Source organism: Carya illinoinensis, chromosome 8 (assembly GCF_018687715.1).
Source record: "Carya illinoinensis cultivar Pawnee chromosome 8, C.illinoinensisPawnee_v1, whole genome shotgun sequence".
Lineage (NCBI taxonomy): Eukaryota > Viridiplantae > Streptophyta > Magnoliopsida > Fagales > Juglandaceae > Carya > Carya illinoinensis.
In genome coordinates this window covers 9411695-9433611 of record NC_056759.1, presented here as the reverse complement: position 1 = coordinate 9433611, position 21917 = coordinate 9411695, and the positions used below count along the sequence as shown (strand labels likewise).

At 39.1% G+C, this 21917-nt stretch overlaps 2 protein-coding genes across 2 annotated transcripts; one reads left to right on the top strand and one right to left on the bottom strand.

Annotated features, from left to right (window-relative positions):
* The first annotated feature begins 791 nt into the window (after positions 1 to 791).
* Positions 792 to 3202, top strand: LOC122318065 (protein LYK5-like). Its single transcript, XM_043135194.1, has one exon. It carries the CDS (start codon positions 1039 to 1041, stop codon positions 3010 to 3012), a length of 1974 nt encoding a protein of 657 aa, XP_042991128.1. The 5' UTR covers positions 792 to 1038; the 3' UTR covers positions 3013 to 3202.
* Positions 3203 to 3544: 342 nt separating this feature from the next.
* On the bottom strand, positions 3545 to 21639 carry LOC122318063 (tetratricopeptide repeat protein SKI3). Its single transcript, XM_043135193.1, has 21 exons — positions 21445 to 21639; positions 21257 to 21343; positions 20933 to 21139; positions 20634 to 20840; positions 20438 to 20488; positions 19851 to 19943; positions 13575 to 13715; positions 13418 to 13498; positions 13034 to 13281; positions 12776 to 12947; positions 11465 to 11580; positions 11246 to 11303; positions 11003 to 11068; positions 10665 to 10877; positions 10478 to 10529; positions 10023 to 10396; positions 9790 to 9884; positions 6509 to 6760; positions 5457 to 6094; positions 4501 to 4704; positions 3545 to 4039 (listed from the first exon to the last, which is right to left on the bottom strand). The coding sequence occupies exons 1-21, from the start codon at positions 21454 to 21456 to the stop codon at positions 3858 to 3860; spliced, it is 3549 nt and encodes a 1182-aa protein (XP_042991127.1). The 5' UTR covers positions 21457 to 21639; the 3' UTR covers positions 3545 to 3857.
* Between the last annotated feature and the right edge of the window lie 278 nt (positions 21640 to 21917).

Below are 21917 nucleotides of genomic sequence, written 5' to 3'. Positions count from 1 at the left end.
GCACAGGTAAATTAACCAGCTTTTGCTAGCACTAATAAGCCTCTAACTTCCTTTAAGAGAATCATGAAACTGAAAATATTGATGAGTATATCCACTGGCTCCTGACTCAGCAAGGGAATCAGCAACCTTGTTTATCTTCCTATGTTCATGACTAATGTATACACGCATGCTTTGTCTCATGACTATAATCTCCTCCCACACATCCAAACCTAGAAACCAAATAATTTCTTGCTCACTTTTTTATGGAATGCTAATCCCCACAGTTCTCTGAAGGCTTCTCTGCTAAAGGTAAAATTATGTTTCATTGTGATGTACTGTCTGCATGTGCTGGTTTCTAGACTCCACAGACGCAAACATTGGACAAATTCTGCCATGAATTCATATCTTCAATTGCTGAAGCCATGCATGCCGTTACGGATGTGCAAGTTGAAGTCATGCACTCTGATGTATAAAACAAACTAGGATTCCCTTGAAAGTGAGATGTTGAATCGTTGATGACGTGGGTATCCGCTATGACAGAATTTCTTAAACCTTTTTCTACTCTCCTCGGCCATAGAATTTCCAAGGTGGATTGTGTCAGGTCGGCAAATGAATATTTGGAAGAAAGGAGACATCGAAGTACTTCCCAATAATCCCTACGACTTTGGCTCCGCTCCATTCCACTTCCTCATGTGCTCCGCGAGTCAATATTCAATAGGCCGCCTGCAAAGACTGATACCCCAAATCCTACGTAACACCAAACGCTTGACTGACTACCCTTAGTGCCTTCTTTTGGGTCAATGTATTTTTCTATATTTTTTAAATATGACTTACAAGCCGAGTGACTCATGGAGGGATGGATTATCTGAACAGATTCTTCTTTAATTTTCTGACTATAATTATAATCCCCCCCATAATGAAAGTGGCAAGACAGGACTTGAACTCCCCACTCTGCATTGCTCTCTCTCTCTCTCTCTCTCTCTCTCTCTCTCTCTTCTGTACCTCTCTGATTTGAGCCTTTAGAAAAGCATAGCAATCCCCTTTGGGAGTTGGCAGAAAATGAAGATGTCTAAACCCTACTTCATTTTTTGCCTTGTTTTGGTTGAGTTGCTGCGGAGACAACCACAGCTCTCCTTTGTACAAGGCCAACAAATCTACGTGGACAACAAGCAGCTCCATTGCGACAAGCACCCCAATTTCACGCGTGGCTTTGCATGCAACGGTTTCCAATCCTCGTGCCAAGCCTATCTCACCTTCCGATCCAATCCTCCTTATGACTCTCCGGCGGCCATCGGCTTGCTCCTGGGCACCCAACCCGATCTCATTGCCCAGGCCAACAACGTCTCCAGCTTCGGCACCATTCCCACCGACAAACAAATCCTCGTCCCCATAAAAAATTGCTCCTGTTCGGGTCCTTACTATCAGTACAACACATCCTACAGGCTGAACAGTACATCTGAGACCTACTTCATCCTCGCCAACGACACGTACCAGGGGCTGACCACCTGCCAGGCCATGACGGCTCAAAACCCATATGATGTCCGCAATCTGATGGTGGGGCAGAATCTGGAGGTGCCCCTTCGGTGTGCTTGCCCTACTTCCAACCAGGTTGCTACTGGGGTTAAGTACTTGCTCACTTTCATGGTCACCTGGAAAGATGACATTTCTTCTATTGCTGAGCTATTTGGTTTGGAGGAGCAGAGCGTTCTGGATGCAAACGAGCTGTCTCCGGATGACATAATCTACCCTTTTACACCCATTCTAGTTCCCCTCAAGAGCAAGCCCACTAGTATTCAGAGAATAGCCTCTCCGCCCCCAGCACCGCCGCCTCCCCAGTCTCCCCCCGCCGTCCCTGCTGGCTCTGGGAAATCTAAGAAACGATGGGTATTTGTGGGTGTTGCCATTGGAGCTGTTTCTTTGCTTGTTCTCTCAGCTTCCTCACTTTGGTTCTTCTGTGGCCGACGCCGCTACTTTCACCAGAAGGCTGCAACCGATCCAGTACTCCCAACTCAGGCAGAACATTTTAAGAATCCCCCGCATTCACCCCCTAAAAATTTTATTTCTACCGAAGGCGTGCGTTATGCTGTCGAATCCTTGACCATGTACATGTTTGAAGACTTGCAAACGGCAACTGGGTTCTTCGGGGAAGCTAACAAAATCAAGGGTTCTGTCTATCTTGGATCCTTTCGGGGTGATGAAGCTGTTGTGAAGATCATGAATGGGGATGTGTCGGGAGAGATCGATTTGTTGAAGCGCATCAACCACAACAACATCATCAGGCTTTCTGGCTTCTGCGTGCATGGCGGGAACACCTACCTTGTTTACGAACATGCGGATAATGGATCCATCAGTGACTGGCTTCACTCGAACAAGCATCAAGCATGTCCCCCTCTGACATGGAAGCAGAGGCTTCAGGTTGCCTATGATGTGGCGGATGCCCTCACCTACCTCCACAACTATGCCAACCCTCCCCATATCCACAAGAACTTGAAGACCAGCAACATTCTTTTGGATTCAAATTTCAGAGCCAAGCTTTCCAATTTTGGACTCGCAAGAAAAATGGAGAATGGAGACGGAGGATTCCTCCAACTGACCCGACATGTGGTCGGTACTCAGGGTTACATGGCACCCGAGTACATCGAGAACGGAATGGTTACTCCTAAGCTAGACGTGTTTGCATTTGGGGTTGTGATGTTAGAGCTCTTATCCGGAAGAAAAGCAGCCGCCGAGAAGGATGGACGAGATCGTGAAGACTCGCTATTTGCATCCATAAGAGTGGTGCTCGAAGGAGACAATGTTAGGGAGAAACTTCGAGGATTCGTTGATCCTTCTCTTGGGCATGAGTACCCTATGGATTTAGCTTACTCCATGGCCCAGCTAGCTAAAAGCTGTGTTGCCCATGACCTCAACTCTCGCCCCGCCATGCCAGAAGTTTTCATGGTTCTTTCGAAGATTCTCTCCTCCTCATTGGACTGGGATCCATCCGACGAGGTTGAACGTTCAGAATCAATTAGTCATACACGTGGCAGATAGATGGCATAGCTTATGATATTGCTTCACGAGATTGAGATGCATAATGAACTAAAGCAATTCAATGGCGTCAGGTCGTGCTATGTTGTAGTAGCAGAAGGAATGAAACTATTTTATATACTAATAATCATAATAATCAGACCCTATTGTATGTTTCACTCTTTGTATACATAATAGTATGCAGTTCTACTCATCAAGACTCAGATCTTTCTCTGATAGTTATAGTGATGGGTTTGACGATGGTTGAACCTTTATGTTAGTTACACAATTATATTCAGCAGAGGAATTTTTTAATTTTGATGGATCCATTTTCATGTTCTCCATCTGGATGTTGAGTTTCGAAAATCGTGGGTCATGATCAAGATTCTTCCATACACAGGCAAATAAGTGCATGTAAAATAAATGTGGTTTTGTTGCTTGACTAAACCAATAAAAAGTTCAATCAAGATAACCATAAACAGAGGAAAAATCATATTCTTGGCAGTAGCTAAAAATATGTATTAAAATATTAATGACATTAGTCTAACAACGAGACTAAAAAACCAAATTCATCAGCACGGTAACATTTGCTCACAGAATGTAAATGAGTAAATAAATGAGTTAATGTCACAAATTCCTAACATTCCGCGATGACTAAAACCCTATTTTTTTACAGCAGCATGCTAAAGTAAATGTACTATACCCAATCCATATAGAGATGGGAATCGGTAAGATTACATAGTCTAGAGGAATTAGAGTTTAAGCGCGCCTCTCCAACACAGTTTTATGCGGAGATAGAGAGCAACCGAGAAATTTTCAATTAGAGGGTAGTGATGAAGTTGGAATCTTAATATCCTACCTCCTACGCATCATACTATAAGTTTCTGCAAAATCTTCCAATATCTGACACAAGACGGGTTGGTATGAATTGCTCGGAGTACCCATCTCTCTGGACTCTGACAGAACTCAACGTTGGATGTAGAGTTTGGTGCTGATTTCGATTGTCTTGCGAGCAGATGCATTTGAAAGAAGAGTTCTGCGGGCCTCATTTCTGTGGAAACACAAAAGCACATCAGAAAATTTAATCCCAAAATAACTATTTAACTTTTTTTATCAGTAAATAAGAGCTTTATTAAAAATAGGCGTGGCCAAGTACACACAGACCACAAAATAACTATTAACTGCAGGCAGGATTTCATGTAGATGACATTGCCAATATGGCCACCACCGCATGACATATAAGGAGAAGAGGAGGTTGTCTAAAGAAAGACATCAATGCCCATATTGTTAATTTTTTCTCTTCTAGCATTTTTTTTTACAAGTACAAAAACTCTTATTAATAAGCTGAAAAGGGTGTTAGCCGGGAAGACGGGTAGCATGCAAAAAAAAAGAGTCTAGAAATTAATTTCAAAAGCTATATGGCATATTTCTACTGAACCTACACCTTGAAAGGGTCCACCTAATTATTATAAACACCGCATCACACTCCTGTACATCACAGAGGAAACATACCTGGTGGCCAAGAAAACCACTCAAGACGGAGGTTTCTCTCCCACTTTTCTTTAGAACCAAGGCTTCCCTCTGCCTGAGCCAGCAATAGTGAGACAATTGGCAGAGGAACGAGAGAGGCTTCTTGAGCTTTGGTGAGACTCTTAATAGCAAGTGATAGGAACTGTGAACCACACAACCGCCTGGCAAGCTCCATGCAGGTAGCACCTAACCCAAGAAGTTCAATATAGAAAGAAGCAAAACAAAAACAATATTATATTCCACGAAAGGGGAAGGGTAAGAGTCCCGATCATCAATAAGGATAAAACTGGGAAACATGATAACAGCACCCTATTAGGCCAAATGACGTAAACATGATCATGCATGTTAAATTTAACATGTTTCATGGTCAAGTTATCTTTCTAGTCAAAATTGTTTGAGTTTAGAACAGTGCATTTAACGCTTCAATGGAAGGCTCAAACCACATGGCTTATATTCCAAAAGGACTAGTCAATCTTTCAATTGGAGCCCATTAGAACCTTATAAAAAGTAAGTACTTCTCATTCCCAATCAATATGGGATCTCATACACCACCTTCTCCTTATCATATGGATTATCACAATCTCCCCTCCTTAAATTCCTGACATCCTTGTTGAGACAGTCAATCATAGTGGCACGGCTCCAGTACCACATTTCTAGTTAGGATGGGTTTTGATACCATTTGTAATGCTTCAATGGAAGACCCAAATCACATGGCCTATACTCTAAAATGACTAATCAATCTTTAAATTAGAGCCCATTGGAACCTTACAAAGAGTAAGAACTTCTCATTCTCAAGCAATGTGAGATCCCATACACTACCTACCCTTATCCTTATCATATGAGTTATCATAGCGCAATTAATAGAAAACATAATAGTCAGTAGCAAAAATGAATGCAGACAAAGTATGACAAAACAGAATCTGAAATGGATTAGTTACCATGACAGAAAACAAAGCAGCTCTCAGTACCAGCCAAAGAACAAGCTTGGTCAAAAAACTCTTCTGCAGAAAGGAAATCCTGGTTCCATATAGAAATCAGACCCCACACCATATTAAATATGGCCATCCACATATTCCATGAATAATTCCTCTCTTTTGAGGAATCTCTGAAGCTCAGTTCTAAAATGTTTGAATCAGTTTGCATATCATATCGTGCTTCCATAAATTTCAGACATATCCAACCAATCTGATAATCTGTCTTGAGTTCCAAGCATCTTGTATACTCTTTCTGAAGATTTCTAATATCACCTTCAGCAGCGTAGGCACGGCACAATTGTAAGTGTGAAAAGAATAGATAAGCATCAGGAAGCAAAAGTACTGAAGCAGTTTTGGCATGGTTGATGCAGCTAATTTTATTCCCAATTTGCAGGCTGATCTCAGAAGCACAGAGTAAAAGCTGGTAGTTTCTATAAGACATGTCTGTCGTTGAGTACAATCCACTGGAAAGTGCCACATATATTAGCCGCTCAAGGATAACACAGAGATGATGAGGAAATCTCTCTTCGCGTGCCTTTTGTAGAAGATTGAGTATAAGCAAGTACCGAAAATTAGGATTCCAGGGTTCACGATGGAAGCATCTGGCATATGAAAGAAAGAGCAGGGTATAAATATTTCTCTGGGAAGCGCACATGCTTATTTAATTACAAACTAAGAAGCACAAATCATAAATGAAACCATAAGCTGGTTTGCTGAAGACTTCTAAGCAAGATATTCTTTTGGAAGATCTAATAACTAAAAATATAAGAGAAATCCTGGGTGCAAAACAACATTCTTCCAAGAAAGCAAGGAATCTACTAAAGCTTTGTGAAGCCAATCATCTCACTGATCACATTATATCCCGCATCTCAAAAATAGTACAATATCTTCTGCACAGTAACCAGATCATATTGATTTTGAAACGCATAAAAACAGGTAGCTTCATTTAGAATTTTATGAAGAATGATAAATTGCAACAGAAAAATATATAAAGGCATAATAGAAAATGACGGTACTTTTGCAGCTGTTGAATAGCTCCAGGTTCATTCATGCAGTGGTATGTACATGTTGGAAAAGAAAACTTTGGGTTCTTATTGCCTATCGCATAACAAGCAACTGCTCCGGCACCAAGGATTTCACTCGCTGATTTTAAACCTTGATTTGGAAGGTCAAAATCAAGGTCTGGGGCATCTACATTGCAGCACCTAGTTGCAAGATGAGTATCATTCCAATCCGTACTAGAGAGCAGAAGATAACCAAGTAGGTTCCTGTTACCAGAAAGTTTGTCAGAAGATAATCTAAAATGAGGACATAAACACTAAAGATAATCATTAAGTTTGCAAAACAACATAATGTATCATAACACAAAATCCTAGGCAATTAAAAAAATATGCACATGAAACGTGAATAAATTTTTCTTGATAAGTAAACGGTATTATTAATAAGGATAGGCATAGTCCAAGTGCACAAGATGGTATATAAGAGATCAAACCTATTTAGGTTGTAATAGTGGAAACAAGAAAATCATGCAAATTTAGACCATTAAAATCTACAGCTATAGCCCAAAGGAATAAGGTACGGAAAAATAAAAATCGAAGCTCCTCTAGTGTCCGCTCTTTATCTTCGAATGACCGTTCATTACATTCTCGCCATATGCACCACATAACTCAAATAGAGACCATATTCCACAGCTTTGATTTGTGGAGCACCACCTGGAATTTTCCAGTTGGCCAATAACTCAACCACTGTAGTAGGCATCACCCAGTTTAACTCTATTTGACTGAACACTTCGCTCCACACAGCTCTAGCTGTCTCACAATATAGCAAGAGATGATCCACTATTTCACCAGCTTTCTTGCACATACAACACCAATTTGAAATAATTACTCGGCGCTTTCACTGATTATCGGTTGTCAAGATCTTACCCAAGGCCGTTGTCCAAATGAAGAAGAGTGCTTTGGGGGGCGCCTTATTCCTCCACAATCTTCTCCATGGGAAATGATAATTTGATAAAAATGTAAGGAACTTATAGAAAGAGCGAACCGAGAAGGTACCCTTACCTACAGGTTTCCACCACAGCTTGTCTACTATAATTTATTCATGTTTCACTTGTTTAAAGGAGGCCGGGTGACTCTAATCAAGAGTACTCTCTCTAACTTACTAACTTATTTTCTGTCTTTATTTCCAATTCTAGCTTGCATGGCAGCATGGATTGAAAAACTCTATCGTGATTTCTTATGCAGTGGGATGAGGGATGAATTCAAGTTTCATCTAATCAACTGAGATAAGGTGTGCAGGCCAATTCCTCCAGGTGGGTTGGGGATAAAGAACTTGAGAACGTTTAATCAGGCCCTATTTGGGAAATGGCTTTAGTGATATAATATGGAACCGAAAGCTCTTTGGAAACTAGTGGTAGATTGCAAACACAGCAACTTATGGGGGGGTTTGTGTACTAGAGAGGAGAATGGGACCTATGGTGTGGGGGTTTGGAAGCACATAAGACAAGGGTGGGGGGTGTTTACTCGGCATGCTAAACTTGTGGTGGGGGAGGGTACTCGTGTAAAATTTTGAAGGGACATTTGGTGTGGGGAGAAAGCTCTAAAGGACTCTTTTCCATCCATTTTCTGAGTAACGTGTGACCAAGAAGCTTCAGTGGCAAATCTCATGATTCGTTTAGGGGACCAAGTCAAATGGAATGTCACCTTTAGTAGAGCAGCCCAAGATTGGGAATTATAGCCAATATAATTATAGCCAAGATTGGGAATTCATGTCCAAGTGAAACATGAATAAATTATAGCCAATATAATTTTTTTTTTTTTTTTAAATTATAGCCAAAAAAAATTACTTATATTCGCTATACTTTATTCATGTTTCATGTGCATATTTTTTTAACTGCCTAGGATTTTGTGTTATGATACATTATGTTGTTTTGCAAGATAATTTTCGGTACTTGTGTGCATGTGCCCCATGTCACAGGTTTGATTCTCCCTTGGATCAATGTAACACCCCAATGGAAGGCCCAAACCATATGGCCTATACTCTAAAAGGACTAGTCAATGATGCAATTGAAACCCTATTAAAATCTTATAAAAAGCAAGAACTTCTCCTTCACAAGCAATGTAGAGATCTCATACACCACTTACCCTGATCCTTATCATATGGGGTATTACAATCTCCCCGCTCCCCCCTTAAATTCCCGACATCCTCACCGAGCCTGTCCGTTGTAGGTGGCACGACTCAGGTCCCACATTTCTGGTTGGACCCTGGCTCTGATACCATTTGTAACGCTCCAATGAAAGGCCCAAATCACATGGTCTATACTCCAAAAGGACTAGTTAATGATATAAATGAAGCCTCATTGGAACCTTATAAAGGGCAATAACTTATTCTTCCCAACCAATGTGAGATTTCATACACCACCTACCATTATCCTTATCATATAGGATATCACAATCAAACTGCGATTTAAGTGGGAGGTCATGGCGATGGGTTGCTATGCTAGTCTTTCCAAGGGTTTAGGTTCCATGGGTGAGTCCTAAAGGGAACGTGGGGTGGTTCGCTCGTCTTCAAAAAACAATTATAGCCAATATAAGGATGCCATCAGAAGCTCCTAGAATAGAGAAAACAAAAGGATTAGAACATACATCAAATTTGATCCATACAAAGTGAAAAGAAGATTTCATCAAGTTGCCGTCGTGAACGACTTTGAATACTAAATTTTCTTTTTTAATTCTCAACTTTGTTTTCTGATGCACTACATTTCTTGATTTAGCTACAAGTTCTTACAAGAATTCTACAGAAGTTCCCATAAGTTGAAGATAGATGAGCTTTCTTTATTAGCATCTTAGCATGCATGAATGAAAAAATATATAGTTTGTGAAATCTATTTACTGGGCAATGGCCTCAAAATATAAACTCCACTGTAATACATAATTTAGTTATTCATAAGTCGTTTGGGGCCAAAATTAAGACTTGCATAAATCATTATAATAGATAACTACCATATAGCCGAAAACTAAGACCGCAGTAATGAAGTGCTAATGAGTGTGTGAGTGCAGTGTGTACTAGTTTTGTCCAAGAATTTTTGTTACTAGTTTTCTGGATCATAGGTATGATTAATGGATCAACAACTTTTCAGACCATCAGGTTGCAGAAAAGTTGTAGACACTTAAGGAGTCGACTCAATAAGAATTAGACCAAGATGAACAAAGAGTGAATATGGTACTCAGATCGCAGTCACTAAACCCAGGACAGGTCTAAAATCAAAGCACCCTTAATCGCTGAATATTAGATGTACCTCAACAAAATACTGTTAGGGAACTTGTGAAGACATTTTTTAAGATGAGCAACTCCGCTCTGAAATCCAAGACAGAACTCTGTCCCATGTCTGATCTGCACAACCCAAAAGCATGTGCAATCTAATTGATAAGCCATCCCATAAATTATAAAAAGAGTAAACAAATAAAAATAAATAGAAAAGACCAAGTCAGTGTAGAAGGTTTAATCCAACAGATGGAATAAGAAACTCACGAGTTTACCAAGTGCTATCAAAAAGTGCATTCCAGTGATCTCTTCATGAGAACTAAGAACTGATCGGCTGCTTGAGACAACTGACTCTAGCCGATTAATTTGATCAAGAGCATTAATAGCAGACACTATAAAACTAATTCCTGAATTCTGAAAGAGTTCCTTTGGCATTTCCAGGATATTACTGATTACTGAATCCACTCCAGACATGAAATATAGCATTCTACATATGAAACCAACAGGGGCGGCCACAGATGTCTGTTTCATGGTAGAAATACTCACTGCCAGACTTCTCACCACGGAAAGGGCCAAGTCACATTTGCCAAGTTGCCATAAAGAGAAAGCATATATTTGCAAACCCTCCGTGTCAAGCATACCTTAAACAACAAGTATATGATATATCAGCTAAGTGAAAAAGATACATCTTCTAACATACAATTTAACAAAACCCGTCAAACCTTCTTTCTTCAAATTCTCACATTCCTGCAAAGCATCTTGAGCATTCCCTGCCTGCACCATATGAAGGTGTTAGCTAGTGACCCGGAGATAAAATGGATAACAAGATAATTATTACTATGATTGCAAGTTATTTTGAGTCAGATATCCACAACAACGAGCAGCAAAAACAAGGTCCAACATGTCTACCTTACAAAGAGATCTTGCCAAATTAAGTGATATATCTCTGGTATGAGACTTTGGGACAATAGCTGAAACACTGCTGATTGCACAGCGTGCCAATCGATAAGCAGCAACAGCAGATTGATAATCAAATCGTGCCTCACAAACCAGCCCATGTAAATTATGTGATTCAGGAAAGTGAGGTGCATGCTGCACAGCCTGCTTGATAGCTCCAAAAACCTGTCATGGTTTTTGATGGTGGTGTAAATTGACACTTTTTAAAGCATGCAACTCATGAGCTCTTGTTTTAGAACAACGTAAAACATTTGCTACTCCTACAGCTGATTAATCAGAGGTGGTCAAACCTGTGAAGATGAGAGATGTCCTGACAACAGAGCAAGCTTTGCAAGACCAATTTGGAACTGTGCAAGCTGCACAGGAATCAAGCTTTTTTATAAGAAAAAAATATTATTTATTAAATAATACAAAAGGCACAACCTGAGTACACAGGAAGATGCACGAGAGACACCTACTATGCGAAAAAAAAAATACAAGAAAATCATGTAAATTTAGTCCATCAAGCCCTTTTTACAGGACGAAAAACTTACAGGAATTGTCTGCACAGCTCTTAAGCAACCCTCAAAAGCCTCATCTGGTGCAAGACCCCTATAGAATGACATACATCTCGTTGTTAGAAAGAACTGTTCAGCAAAAAATCTAAATTAATCATGCATTTTACATACCAATGTTCACCGACCAAATGAAGATGATAACACCCCCCCCCCCCCAAAAAAAAAAAAAAAAACCCCATATGATATTAAGAATACCTAGCATGAAAATCAGCGGCCATGCCTGCCCATGGTAATGAAAGCGAAGGATCTATACTTCTAGCACAATCAAATGCTTGTTTTGCCAATTGGTTTGCACCCTCTTTCCGATAAAACTGTAAAAAGCAAAAATTTGTACCTTTATTTGAAAATATAGGACTTCCCAAACTGCGATCAATATCTTTTATTATACCGTATGATGCACCAAGCAATGGTACTCTTCTCATGTCTAATAGAGTTTTTTTAGTAAAATTAATATTAATAAGCATAGCCAAGTACACAGGGTGTATGCAAGAGAAAACACCTAGCTAGGAAGAAGAAAGAGATACAACGAAATCATGAACATTAGCCCATTAAAATCTAAATCCATTGACCAGAAAAAAAAATTGAAAAAGAATCTCCTGAGTTCCTCTAGCAAATGTTCCTTGTCTTCGAAGTTCTGATCATTCATTTCCCTCCAGTTGCACCACAAGAGGCACATGGGAACCATCTTCCATATTGCTGTAATTTATGGTATACCATGAAGAAGGGCAAGTAAGACTGGCAAAAAAATTAGGGTCACACCTTGATTTATAAGCCCTCAGCCAGTGTGCTCGGTTTTCACAGCTTACTTGAGAGGTTACCATAAAATAGCAATTGAGCATGGAATTATATTCCCAGATGAAACATTGACCTTAAACGATATATTTAAAGAAGCTTTCAACACAATACGGACCCCATAAAATGAATCTATGTATAGGACCTTCACTTGCATGAATGAGTGCATTGGCGACTCTTCAGCAATGTATCAAGAATAAGTTAAAGCTACAGAAATGTGACTGAACTTTGTGAGAAGGAATGGCAGCGGGTTGGGTAAATTATAACACATACAGTTGGATTTTTTTTTTTTTTTTTTTTGACTATTTGGTTTGCCTTAAGGTCATATGTCTAATTTGACTTTTTTTTAATTTAATAATTATATTAAATTAGGGTCTGGCATATGATTGAAAGCTGCTCACATAGTGTTCTACAGGATATGACAACAAAATGACATCTAATGCATAACAGCACATCCTCTTCTCGAGTAAATCACTTTTTGATGACTAGGAACCTTCCCAATGCAGGGCCCTCAAACCCATCCCTGGGACGTGAAGCCTGGATACACAGCCCCACCCACCAAAACAGAACTTCTTAAGTTATCACATCGTAAAATAAATGAATTCAACACATTAAATATCTTTCAAACAGATGTAACAGCATACCAAAATACAATAAAATACAATAAAAACTACTAATAACATGAAAATAAGAAACTATCATAATAGACAATACCTTCCCCAAGTATGCCCAACCCATAGCTAGAGAAACATCCAATTGCAATCCCCTGATTAAGGCATGTTGTTTCAATGCATTATGGCCAGAAAGACATCCCAAGGCCACCCAAAACTCACAATTGTCACCCTCAAGTAACAAGGCCCCCAAAGCCATCTTCTCCGACAGTTTCCTATAAAAAAGGACATCAAGTTATGAGAGCAAATCTATGGCAACATGGAATCACCTACATAAGAGCCAAATACACCAAGATCATACCAAGCAGTTAAGTTGTTCCCAGAACACTTATCCAAAGAATATATCAGATCTGCAGTTATTGCAATATCAGAATAAATGTTAGCTTGCCATGGGGCCAGGTGCAGAGCCCGCTGATAAGAACATTTTGCAGCTCCGGTAGCTAAACAGCAAGTCCGCTTCCAGGAAAGGATGGAAGTGTTAAAGGTTTCCGCATCAAGTTCTAAACCCTGGCTTTCCTCTGTCCAGGGAAAACACTTGGCATATGCAAGCTAACAAAAGAGCATATAAATAAGTAAGTCATCCCAGAAAATCATACATGAATTGGTAAACATCTTAGAAGAATAGAACCATGTTCTACAAATTGTACCAATGGGGAAAATCCAGGGTCAAACCAATTGATTATACCTGAATATCACCATGCAACTTCCAAATACATGATATATTTCCAGCCAAATGAGTACTTGCTATTGCAACAGTAGATGCCTCCTGCAATCATGTTGAAAATGTTTGTCTTTTGACATACTGGTATAGATAAGTTTTGTAGAATTTAAAGACAACTAACCTCTAATAACGAAGCTCCCCATCTGAATGCCCCCAAATTAACACATTCCTTTGCCAAACCAAGTAGCCCAGATGCAAGCCCATATTGTGCAGACACACTCTGAGGTGAAATCTCTAGAGCTTGCCGAAACTGCTCAACTCCCTTAATGCAGAAAGGCCACATACATGAAATTTCACACAGAATGTTGTAATAAAAAAAGCGATTGGACTTTAAATTAAAATAAATTTATATTTCCATGCACTATCCTATTTCATGGAAGTTGACCATCAATTTCACATTAAATGTCATTGGCCAGTTATGTATAAAATGATACTATGACCATCTCTTGCACTTCGTAAGTTATCAACTCATGCTGATTTCTGGAATAGTATGTGGTTCAGTTTCTAAACTTGATGGTGCAGCCAATGCATAGGTAAAAAGATAGCATCCTCTTTGGGAAGCCTTAAACTAATGCAAAACCAAAAAATAAGCTCTTTTATCCAAAACAGGTTTCCATGATAATTAACAAGGCCAATGATATTTTATCTTCTGTTATAATTTGTTTTAATAAATTTTTTAGATAGTTCTTTAATCCTTCAATTGCTAGTTTTTGGTCATAAATGTTGTCCTTGGCTTTTATTTTCTTATTAATTGTCTTATATAATTCATGAGACAACTATTATCTTCTAACAAGAAAATAAAAAGAATTAATCTATAAGCTTTTATGTGTGGGCTTTAAGCAGTTCAAATTAGGAATTTGCTCACTAATAAAGAAACAAGCCCTAATCCAATTAGGAAGGGTTGTGTTAGAATGGACATATATATTTGTCATTATAGTCAAATAATTCACATTTGAATAAAAAGAATTGAGTTTTTTTTGTAAGTAAAAGAATTCAGTTTTTTTTAATAAGAATTTTTTTTTAAGACATCCTGTGTGTCCTAGTGTAAGCTTTCTTTCTTTCCCTACTTCTCTTTTCCTAATTACCATCCATGTTGCTATTCATATACTTTTCACTAAACTTAGAATAGCCATCATATTTTTCTTTCTTTCCTTCCTTTGATTCCCAAACCACATATTTTCCCTCATTACCGTTTTGAAACCTGTACACCCAAGATTTTTCTCAAACTTTTGATGGTAGCTATCCCTTTCAAACTGACCTACGAAATCCAAATTTGCTGATGTCATGAAATTTCCAGTTTCCAGATTTCTCTAAAACCATAAACCGCCAACTATAATCGCTAAAGACAGCAATGAACCAAGTAATACAAACGGTGTCCAATGCCAAAGCCATCATAATGTCAACAGATAATTAGGTGCTAGCATGTGCTATTGTCGAACATAGCAGCACGAAGTTGAACATAGATGTGGTCGAAAGAATGAGATTGAAGTACAAAGATTTTCCATAGTGTGGCCAAATCCCATAGGAGAACTAATACTATTGAGATGTTGAATATAGATGGAGCCGTTTCCACGGAGTTTCCTGCGATTAAAAAGCATGTTGCTGGTTTTTTTGAACAGCTGCTTACCGAGCAGGTGGTGTGGAGGCCAAAGCTTGGTGGGTTAGCCTTTGAGACCATTGAGCAGCAGAGTGCTCTTTGGCCTTTGAGGAGACAGAAGTTCATGAAGTGGTGAGAAGGATGGTCAAAGACAAAGCACCTGGCCCTGACGAATTTTCTATGGGTTTCTTCCAATCATGTTGGAAGTTGAGAAGAAATGAATTAGGTGTTGTTTGGATAGTGAGTTGAGATCAAATAAATTAAGATGAAAGTTGAAAATTGAATAAAATATTGTTAGAATATTATTTTGTAATATTATTATTGTTTTGAAATTTGAAAATTTTGAATTTTTTATTATATTTTGTGTGAGAATTTGAGAAAATTGTAATAATTAAATGAGATGAGTTGACATCAACACTAAATCCAAGCAGGGCCTTAATGAAGTATTCCAAGAATTCTTCTCGGTTGGGAAGTTTGAGAAAAGCCTCAAAGCTACTTTTATTGCGCTTATTCCCAATAAGGTTAGGGCTTTGAATGTTAGCAATTATCGAGTCCTGTAAATGAGGTGTATAAGATTATCTCCAAGGTTATAGCAAACCGCCTAAGGGAGGTCTTGGGGAGGATTATTTCAAATGCATTTGTATGGGGAAGACAAATACTAGATTCAATACTAATAGCCAATGAATGTCTAGATAGTAGATTAAAATCAGGTGATCTGGGTATTTTATGCAAGTTGGGTATCGAGAAGGCTTATGATCACGTTAACTGGGACTTCCTACTATAGTTGCTTGGGAGGTGTGGATTTAGGGAGAGAGGTTTCTCTTGGATTAGGTGCTGCATATCTACAGCAAGGTTCTAAGTTTTGGTGAATGGCAGTCCAGTAGGCTTCTTTAATAGCTCTTGAGGTCTAAGGATCCTTTGTCCCCAGTTCTTTTTGTCATTGTTATGGAGGCGCTTAGTATAATGATATTCGCTAGGGTTGACAATGGCTTTAAGGCTGGATTTTCAGTTGGTGACACCAATCAAGGTACAGTTAACATTTCTCATTTGTTGATTGCAGATGATACTTTGATATTTTGTGAAACAAAATAAAACTATATTTGTGCTTTAAGGGCACTCCAGCTTTGCTTTGAAGTTGTGTCTAGTTTGAAAGTGAACTTATCTAAGTCAAAGTTAGTTCCAGTTTAAAACGTTCGCAATATCTGATTGATGCTAACACTCTTGAATGTAAGGTCTCCTTTCCCAAGAAATACATGGGCCTTCCTTTGGGGGCCGCTTTCAAGGCTAAATCTATATAGGATGAAGTAATTGAGAAAATTGAACATAGATTGGCAGGTTGGAAGAGACTGTATTTGTTGAAAGGTAGTAGGACCACACTAATTAAGAGCACTCCGTCCAATTTACCAACTCATTTTTTTATCTTTGTTCTCAATTCCAGAAAGTTTGGCAATCCTTTTTTTTTTTTTTTTTTTTTTTTATAGGTAAACAAAACTTTATTACTCAAAGAATAGGTCTAGCCCAGTATATACAAGAAACAGCCCTTTTAGGCATGCACAAGAGAGACAAGGAAATCATGAAGGACCATTCCATTGAAATCAACAGCTATGGCCCAATTACAAAGCATACTAAAAAATAAAGCCAACAACTCCTCTAGCGATCACTCCTTGTCTTCAAATGTCCGCGCGTTCCGCTCCTGTCATAAACACCACATGATGCACAGTGGGATCATCCTCCAAACCACTGATATCTGGGATAGACCTCCTATGTTGGGCCAGCAGACCAAGACTGTCACCACAGTCCCCGACATGGCCCAACCCAACTCTACTCTACCAAGCACCTCATCCCACGAAGCCCGTGAAATCTCACAACGTAGCAAAAGATGATCTACCAACTCACCCCCTCCCCCACACATATAGCACCAATCTGCTATGATAATCCTCATTTTCCTCAAATTATCAATTGTGAAAATCTTACCCAAAGCGGTTGTCCACACAAAGACTTGAGGAGGCGCCTTATGTCTCCATATCCTTTTCCAAGGGAACCGACTGTTGGAATCTTGAGAGAGAGCATTATAGAAGGAGCGAACCGAGAACACTCCATTCCGGTTAGGGACCCACTACAACCCGTCTTCTTGTAGATTACTTGGCTTCACAGAGTACACGAGACTGTAAAAATCCACAAAACTATTCATCTCCCAATCTTGCGCAACCATGCTAAAATTGATTTTCCAATAAAATTGCCCACCCGATATTCCCATAACATCTGCCACTGAAGCCTCTTTGAAGCTGGCAATTTGAAAAGAGAGGGAAATAACTCTTGTAAAGTCGCAACAACACACCAAATATCTTACCAGAATTTAATCCTGGTTCCACCCCCCAACTGAAAGCAGGTGTGCCAAAGAAAGACCATCCAACATTTTCTGATATGTTTCCACAACCCCACTCCATCAACTCCTCTAGCTTCTTTAGTACACCAACACCCCCCCCCCCCCCCCCCGGCCCCAAAAAAAAAATATTTGCACCCAATCACCCCTAGCCACAAGGCTTTCGGTTCCCGAATATATCTCCACAACCATTTACCGAGAAGTGCCCGATTGAAAGTCCTCACATTTTTAATACCCAAACCACCATTGGATATAGGACGACACACCATTTCCCACTTGACCAGATGGTATTTGAACTCTTCCTCCAAACCACCCCACAAAAAGTCGCTTTGTAGTTTCTCAATTCGGCTTGCTACTCTTGCTAGAATAGGAAAAAGAGAGAAAATAAGTAGGAAGGTTAGAAAGGGTACTCTTGATCAATGTGAGCCTTCCTCCTTTCAACAAGTGCATTCTCTTCTAACTCCCTAACCTTCTCTCTATTTTCTCAATCACTAGCTCCCAAAGGAGGGACGATCTTGCCCCTACCCTTAATGGAAGACCCAGATACGTCAATGGGAGGGAAGCTACCTTGCAACCTAACGAACGAGCCAGTTTCTATAAATTAGGCACCACTCCAATTGGTACCATCTCGAACTTGTCAAAATTCACTTTTAATCCAAACGCTGCTTCAAAACAAAGAAGCATCGCCTTCAAAGTCCACACCTGATTCTGATCTACATCACAAAGGATAAGAGTTCATCTAAAAACAATATATGAGATATATTAGTAATGCCCCTCTCCAGATTTCCAACCGAAAAACCGTTCGACATGCCATTACGAGTCAAATCCGAAATCATCCTACCTAGACCCTCCATCACAACAACAAACAATAATGGCGACAACGGATCACCTTGTCTCAAGTCTCGTGAACTAGAAGCCAGCTGGGCTACCATTTATCAATACAAAGAATTTAGCCATTGATATACACCATCATATCCATGACCTCCACCTCACACTGAAACCACATCTCCCAAGAAGATAGAGTAATAAATTCTAGTTAACATGATCGTATGCCTTGTCTATGTCTAGCTTGCAACTGATCCCAGTAACACCTTCCTTCATTCTACTATCCACACTCATTCGCAATAAGAACCGCATATCTCCCAAGAAGATAGAGTAATAAATCCTAGTTAACATGATCGTATGCCTTGTCTATGTCTAGCTTGCAACTGATCCCAGTAACACCTTCCTTCATTCTACTATCGACACACTCGTTCGCAATAAGAACTGCATCAAGGGTTTGCCAACTTTTAACAAAAGCATTTTGAGGCTTAGTGATAATCTTTCATACCACCTCACTAAGCCAGTTCGCTAGCACTTTAGAGATGATCTTGTACACACCACTCACTAAGCTATACGATCCAAATTGAGAAACACCATCATAATTTCCTTTGGAGTGGGTTGGAGGATGAATTCAAACTCCACCTGGTCAAGTGGGATAAGGTATGCTCTCTCTACAGGTGGGCTGGAAATTAGAAATTTGAGGGTATTCAATTGGGCTCTTCTCAAGTGATTTTTGTGGACTGATGTATGCGCAAAAAGAGTGGTGAGACTGTGGATCATCTTCTACTTCATTGTGAGGTTGCAAGAGCGTTATGGGATTATGTTTTCAAAAGGTTAGAGCTAGCTTGGGTCATGCTTGCTACTGTGATCGAGCTTCTAGCCAGAAGGACGAACTTGGGTAGTATCCCACAAATCATTGTTGTAGGAAGATTGTTCCAATTGGCATTCTATGGTGCCTATGGAAGGAATGAAATGATCAGGCTTCTCAAGATAAGGAGTGCTCATTGGAGGAGATTAGATTGTCCTTTGTTAAAACTTTATTCTATGGGCTAAAGCAGTAGATTTCAATGGCCTAGACTTTCATGATTTTCTTTTGTTTTAATGTCGGGGAACCTCTCTAAGGTAGGGCCCTTCGGACCCACCCCTGCAAAGTAAATTTCAATCCCGTGCACCACACCCTAGGAAGTTTCCCTACACGAAACTGGTTAAATCGCTGGCTTTTCACCAAGGGGTGTGGCCCCAAAGAATTGTTTGCACCCATGAGGTATTGAACCTTGAACCTTGAAGAGAGAATACCCCAAGACCAAAGCCTTCACCACTTGGGCCAACCCCTTGGGGTTAACTTTCATGATTTTTTTGTTTCCATTTCTTCCTCCTAACTAGGTGTTACCTCTTGTATATCCCGTGTATTTGAGCTATGTGTATTCTTATTAATGCAATCTTTCACTTATAAAAAAAAAAAATATTATAAACAGACCAAGTTGTGAAGCACAATGGCATAGCACTAAAATGAACACAAACAATAAAAAGGCTGAGATTTGATAACCAAAATCAAGTATGATGAACAGGACCTGATTTTTATAAACGAAACTTACCTTTTTAAAGGAACTGAGAGTCAAAAATATGTTTCCACTTTCAACCAATGCAAACATATTTGTACTGTCCAATTCAATGGCTCGCCCATAAGACTGTTGGAACACATAAGAAATTCTACATTCAACCGTTGAAGTACAGATAAAATATATAAAGGTTGAAAAAAAAAAAAAAAAACAAACACAAGAAAAGTTTCAATGTCATATAGTTATGCACCAAGAATCATACAACCGCAACACGGTATTCATAAGTTACAAGCACAAATTTACCGATAAAAAAAGGTTAGTTGCACACAATTTATATGATTTGAGTATAACAGAGAAATTTAAAAAAAAAAAAAAAAAAAAAAAAAAAAAATACAACAACAACAACAACACAAAGTTCCACAAGTTGTACCGATCTTAACAACAAGCATACTCTTAAGATGCCCACCCATCCCACACCCAGAAAAAGGGGCAAAAGCAAAAATGAAAAGAAATAAGACACAAGCACCTTGACCCAAAGCAGTTCAAAACAAAATCCTAAAAGAAATATAAATAAATGCAAAGAACCAGTGACAGAGTGAGACTATAAAAATGAAAGAAACTACCTTAATAGCAGCGGTAAACCTGCCCAAGCGCTGGTAGGCAAGACCCAGAGCCTAGAACAAGAAAAGTCTTATTGACATTTAGAAAGCACAACCAAAATCAATGAGAACATAGAAAATATACATAGATTTGCGCATGCATACATAGAAACATGTGAGCGTGCGTGTGCATGAGTGGAATATAGAGTAGTAGACATACTTGCCATAAATCAGCACAGGTAGGATAACCCCGAATGGCATGTTGAAGGCACTGTACAGCTTCAGACCATTTGTTTTGATGAAGCTGCACGTAACCCAGTCTCCGAAATGCCCAAAAAGCCTTAGGCGACTTTTCTGAAGCGTCTCTGCACACAGACACCTCCAAACTCTCCTTTCCTTCATTGTCCAATAAATCACACAAAGACTCCTATTTTTTGTTTTAATTTTTTTAAACGGGAATGAGTATGAGGAAACTGAACAACTATTATAAAGAAAATCAAAAGAAGAAGAGCAGTGTACTCCGGAATGTGAATCATCGGGGTTTAGAGAGACAGCTCTCTGATAACACTTGAGAGCCCGCTTGGCATCAACGGAGAATTGGGCGTAGTAATGGCCAAGAAATCTGAAAGCCGCAGCGTTTTGAGGGTTTAGTTTGGCCGATATCACGAAGTGCTCCGCCGCCTTCTCCTTCTCGGATTCTCCCCCTTTCTCCCACAACAAGAGTCCCTTTTTTCAAATAAATATTCGACAGGAAAAAGACATTAATCAGAAGCGCACAAATACGCGCATGCACACACAATCGTTGTTACAAACAGAATTATTGAAGTTAGGAGGATGGAATACAAGTTCAAAATGAAGAGAGGGGTCATCGGGAGACGCATTCACCGACTCCTCCAACCGTCTCAGAACAGCTTCTTCGCTTTCTTCTTCCTGTAAAGGAAAAAGGCCAGCACTATGAATAGAAAAACACAAAAAACTGACCAAAAAAGGAAGAAATTCAATTCAAGAGAACAAGGAAAGTAAAATGAGACCGATTCTCCCATTCGAGGTGATTGGAGACTCCTGCTAAGAACCTAAACCGCGCATATACTTTACTTCTCAGTCGAACAGAGCCGCGACTTGAGAAGAAAAACCAACTGGGGTCCTTTGTTCTTCTTTTCCTTCCGGTTCTTTTCAATCTTTTGAATGGCCGCTTTATAGCACACTCATTGCTTCAAATGAACCAAACCGATGCATTAACGTCTGGTTTGGTTACCGTTTAAATAAGATAAAATCAGATATTTTGTTAAAAATTAAATAAAATATTATTATAATATAATTTTTTAATATTAATTTTATTTAAAAATTTAAAAAGATTATATTGCATATTATATTTTATATAAAAATTTAAAAAAATTATAATAATAAAATGAGATAGTTTAAATTTAGATTAAAAAACAGAATCTAAGAAAACCATTAAGCAAAATTTGCTTGAAAAATTCTATGCACACCCTTTGTTTTATTT